Source organism: Colobus angolensis, unplaced genomic scaffold, assembly GCF_000951035.1.
Source record: "Colobus angolensis palliatus isolate OR3802 unplaced genomic scaffold, Cang.pa_1.0 Scaffold125, whole genome shotgun sequence".
NCBI lineage: Eukaryota > Metazoa > Chordata > Mammalia > Primates > Cercopithecidae > Colobus > Colobus angolensis.
In genome coordinates this window covers 5,221,587-5,225,516 of record NW_012113697.1, presented here as the reverse complement: position 1 = coordinate 5,225,516, position 3,930 = coordinate 5,221,587, and the positions used below count along the sequence as shown (strand labels likewise).

General features: G+C 49.7%; 1 protein-coding gene across 1 annotated transcript in view; it reads right to left on the bottom strand.

Moving 5' to 3' along the window:
• MYH3 (myosin, heavy chain 3, skeletal muscle, embryonic) overlaps window positions 1-3,930 on the bottom strand; it is a 29,851-nt gene that overhangs the window by 22,627 nt on the left and 3,294 nt on the right. Inside the window, exons 4-5 of the mRNA XM_011933261.1 lie at window positions 2,577-2,720; window positions 1,262-1,513 (exon numbers count right to left, since the gene is read on the bottom strand). Coding sequence (XP_011788651.1) covers window positions 1,262-1,513; window positions 2,577-2,720 — 396 coding nt within the window. The remainder of the gene's footprint in view (window positions 1-1,261; window positions 1,514-2,576; window positions 2,721-3,930) is intronic.

The following is a 3,930-nucleotide window of genomic DNA, read 5'->3' as shown; positions in this document are numbered from 1 at the left end:
CGGCTAATTTTTTTTGTATTTTTTTAGTAGAGACAGGGTTTCACCGTGTTAGCCAGGATGGTCTCGGCCTCCCAAAGTGCTGAGATTACAGGCGTGAGCCACCACGCCCAGCCTGATCTTTTTATTACAGACTCTGCTCCAAACACTTTCTAATGAACAGAATAGAGCCAGTGGCACATTTGGTCACAGCTATGAAACCATTCTATGCCATGGATACTTACGTGATCAGAATGGACTGGTTTTCACGATCTGCCAGAGGAGAAAATAAAATAGAGTTGATGGCGATATAAAAAGAGCTTCCTGATTCGACCCAACTCTGAAGCAGCCAGAGTTAAATTGCGCAATTCCTCTTCCTTTACATTTTTTGTTTAGCCTCAGGTGGGAATCTGAAGAGCCTCCATCTGCTTTTTATTTTATTTTATTTTTAATTGACAAATAATAATTGTATATATTTATAGGGTTCAATGTGATGATTTGATATATGTTTATATGGCAGAATGATTAAATCAAACTAACAAATCTATCACCTCACATACTTATTTTTTTGGTGGAGAAAACATTTAAAATGTACGATTTTAGCCATTTTGAAATACACAATGCATTATTACCTATCAGAGTCACCATTCTGTGGGACAGATCACCAGCACCGATTTCTCCTGTCCAGCTGTATCCTTTGGTCAATATCAAAAGCCTCCTTCTTGAGACTGAGACTCAGAGAGGTCAAGTCTCTACTCAGAATCAGCCAGTGGCAGCCGGGTGCGGTGGCTCACGCCTGTAATCCCAGCACTTTGGGAGGCCAAGGCAGGTGGATCATGAGGTCAGGAGTTTGAGACCAGCCTGGTCAACATAGTGACCCCCGTCTCTATTAAAAATATAAAAAAATAGCCAGATATGGTGATGCACACCTGTAATCTCAGCTACTCGGGAGGCTGAGGCAGGAGAATCACTTGAACCCAGGAGGCGGAGGTTGTGGTGAGCCGAGATCGATCGTACCACTGCACTCCAGCCTGGGCAACATAGCAAGACTCCATCTCAAAAAAAAAAAAAAACAGCCAGTGGCTTCTCGTTGTTCTTGTCATATTAGGGTAAACTATATAAAATGGTCAGTTTTTAGTTTTGACCCATGAAAATACTCATTTCCGTTTTGCATGTTCTACCTTGCATTAAATCCAAACTTGTCACCTTGGCATGCGGGGCCCTACATAATGTGGCCCCTTTCTGCCTCTTTTGGCTCCTTCTTCCTCCTTTCCCGGTGCTAAACACCAGATGGGGTCTGGCCTGAGACCAAGGGGCAGCTGCCACATGCCTCATGCAATGCCTGCTCCAGCACCCGGTGCTTCCTCCTGAGAGACTCACCAGTCAGCATGAACTGATAGGCGTTGTCAGAGATGGAGAAGATGTGGGGCGGGGCCTCCTGGCGCTTTTTGCCTCGGTAGCCTTCCACCACCTCAGGGTTGTACACTGGCAGCCACTTGTAGGGGTTGACAGTGACACAGAAGAGGCCCGAGTAGGTCTGTGGGAGGAAAAACATATATGTGTGTATATGTGTGTATGTGCATATGGAAAATCCCTTGCTATTATTATTATTATTATTATTACTTTGAGATGGAGTGTCGCTCTGTTGCCAGGCTGGAGTGCAGTGGCACAATCTCGGCTCACTGCAACCTCCACCTCCTGGGTTCAAGTGATTCTCCTGCCTCAGCCTCCAGAGTAGCTGGGACTACAAGTACGTGCCATCACGCCTGACTAATTTTTGTATTTTAGTAGAGATGGAGCTTCACCATGTTGGTCAGGATGGTCTCGATCTCTTGACCTCATGATCCGCCCCCCTCACCCTCCCAAAGTGCTGGGATTACAGGCGTGAGCCACCGTGCGCGGTCGCCTTAATTATTATCTTATGTTTCTTTGGGATAAACTTATAAAGGGGGGAGGCTACCACTCCTATTTATAGTGAGGAACTGAGACTCGAAAAGGGGAGTAGGGGACCCTCCCACAGTTGGTAAGTCACAGCGCCCCGTGACCAAGCCTGGCCCCTGCTTCCCCGCTCTCCGGCTCCTGGTCCTACTCCCCACCTTCCTTCTTCCTGCCCCATTCACCTCTTGCTTTCTTGCCTTCTTTCTCTTTTTTTTTTTTTTTTTTTTTTGAGACGGTGTCTTGCTCTGTCGCCCGGGCTGGAGTGCAGTGGCCAGATCTCAGCTCACTGCAAGCTCTGCCTCCCGGGTTTACACCATTCTCCTGCCTCAGCCTCCCAAGTAGCTGGGACTACAGGCGCCCGCCACCTCGCCTGGCTAGTTTTTTTTGTATTTTTAGTAGAGACGGGGTTTCACAGTGTTAGCCAGGATGGTCTCGATCTCCTGACCTCGTGATCCGCCCGTCTTGGCCTCCCAAAGTGCTGGGATTACAGGCTTGAGCCACCGCGCCCGGCGCCTTCTTTCTCCTCCCTCTTTGTCTTTTGTTCGTCAGCTAGGCAAGCAGTCATCTTCCAGAATCCCGCAGCCCACACACATACCTCTGCCTCCCTCCCCCGCCCGCATATCTAATGCCCCAGGGAAAGCACTGCGAAAGCCCTCTCTGACATAGATCATCCAGGATGTGTAACGGTCCTTCAGGTTGTACAGCACGGCTGGCTCGTTCAGGTGCGTCAGCATGGCCATGTCCTCAATCCTGTCGAACTTGGGGGGGTTCATGGCGTATACATCCTCTGGTTTGACCACCAGGGTCTAAAAGGGAAGAGGCACAGTGCTGCACTAAGATTGTCTGCACGCCTTGTCTGCCGCCCCCACCAAGAGACCAACAAACTCCGGAGCCGAGATGGAAGGGACCGGCCCTAGAGCAAGTCCAGAGGAGGAAAGGCCATGGGGCGGCTTGTGGTGGTGCTGATGGAATGGGGTTTGTTTCTGTTACTCGGGGCTCTTTTTCCTCCCCAGTGGGCCTGAGGTGAGAAACGGATGTCAGAAATGAGAAAAGAGGATCTCTGTGGGTGATGTGGGCGACGGTGGCTGGGAATGGGGCCAGCGGGAACCTTTCAGCTCAGTCAGTAACACTGCCTGGACCAAAATCCAGCTCCAGCAGCTGACTCCAGCAGCTGGCTCTTTCCTGTCTACTGAGAGAAAATGACCCGTATGTCCCCTGCAGTCGTGAGGCAGGAACCAAAGAGAATGAGGGAGGGCGGGCCACTGGATCGCCAGGCTGGTGCCCACAGATCGCCAACATTCTGAGCTCTCTGAAAGCAGCTGTCCAGCCCCTGGCCCACATCTTCCCCCTTCACCACTCAGCCCCAGCATGCTTAGGAAATGGCCCCTCAGCTGCCCTCCCCACCCCTTTCCTGCTCTTTCTGGGGTCAGAGTGTTGGAAGTCAGGCAAATGGCACCATGAGGCAGAGCAGTGGTTCCAAGCACCCGCCCTTCTCTCAAAAGGAGAAATCCCCACACCCTGGGGCTTCCCAGGGCTGGAGGACCTCAGGCACAGCGGGTGGGGAACTTGTCTTCCTCTCCCCTGCTCTGTCCTCACTCCTTTTTCTCTGTGACCTCCTCTGAAATGGTCAGTTTTCCTGGTTTTATCTCTGGACAGTGTGGATGGGAAACCTGCCTTTTTCTCTGCCCTCAAGCAGGGATTCATTCAAACCATCCCAGCCAATGAGCCCTCATTGTCTGTTGATTGTCTCTTAGGTTTGTCTTAGATTATCATTCACTGTATCTAGCTTCCCTGATGTGTTAGGAGCCCATTCTTAGCTCCTTATCTGAAATACACAGAGAGCCACCTTCTGGGAGCTCCATTGCTGGTAGACCTGCAGGGCAGGTTTTAATGCCTTTTTCCTTCATGCCCAACCCAATGATACTATTTCCTTTACTTGTCTCTTTTATTTTCTTTTTCCTCTTTTATGTTCTTCTTTTTCTTTCTTTCTTTCTTTCTTTCTTTCTTTCTTTCTTT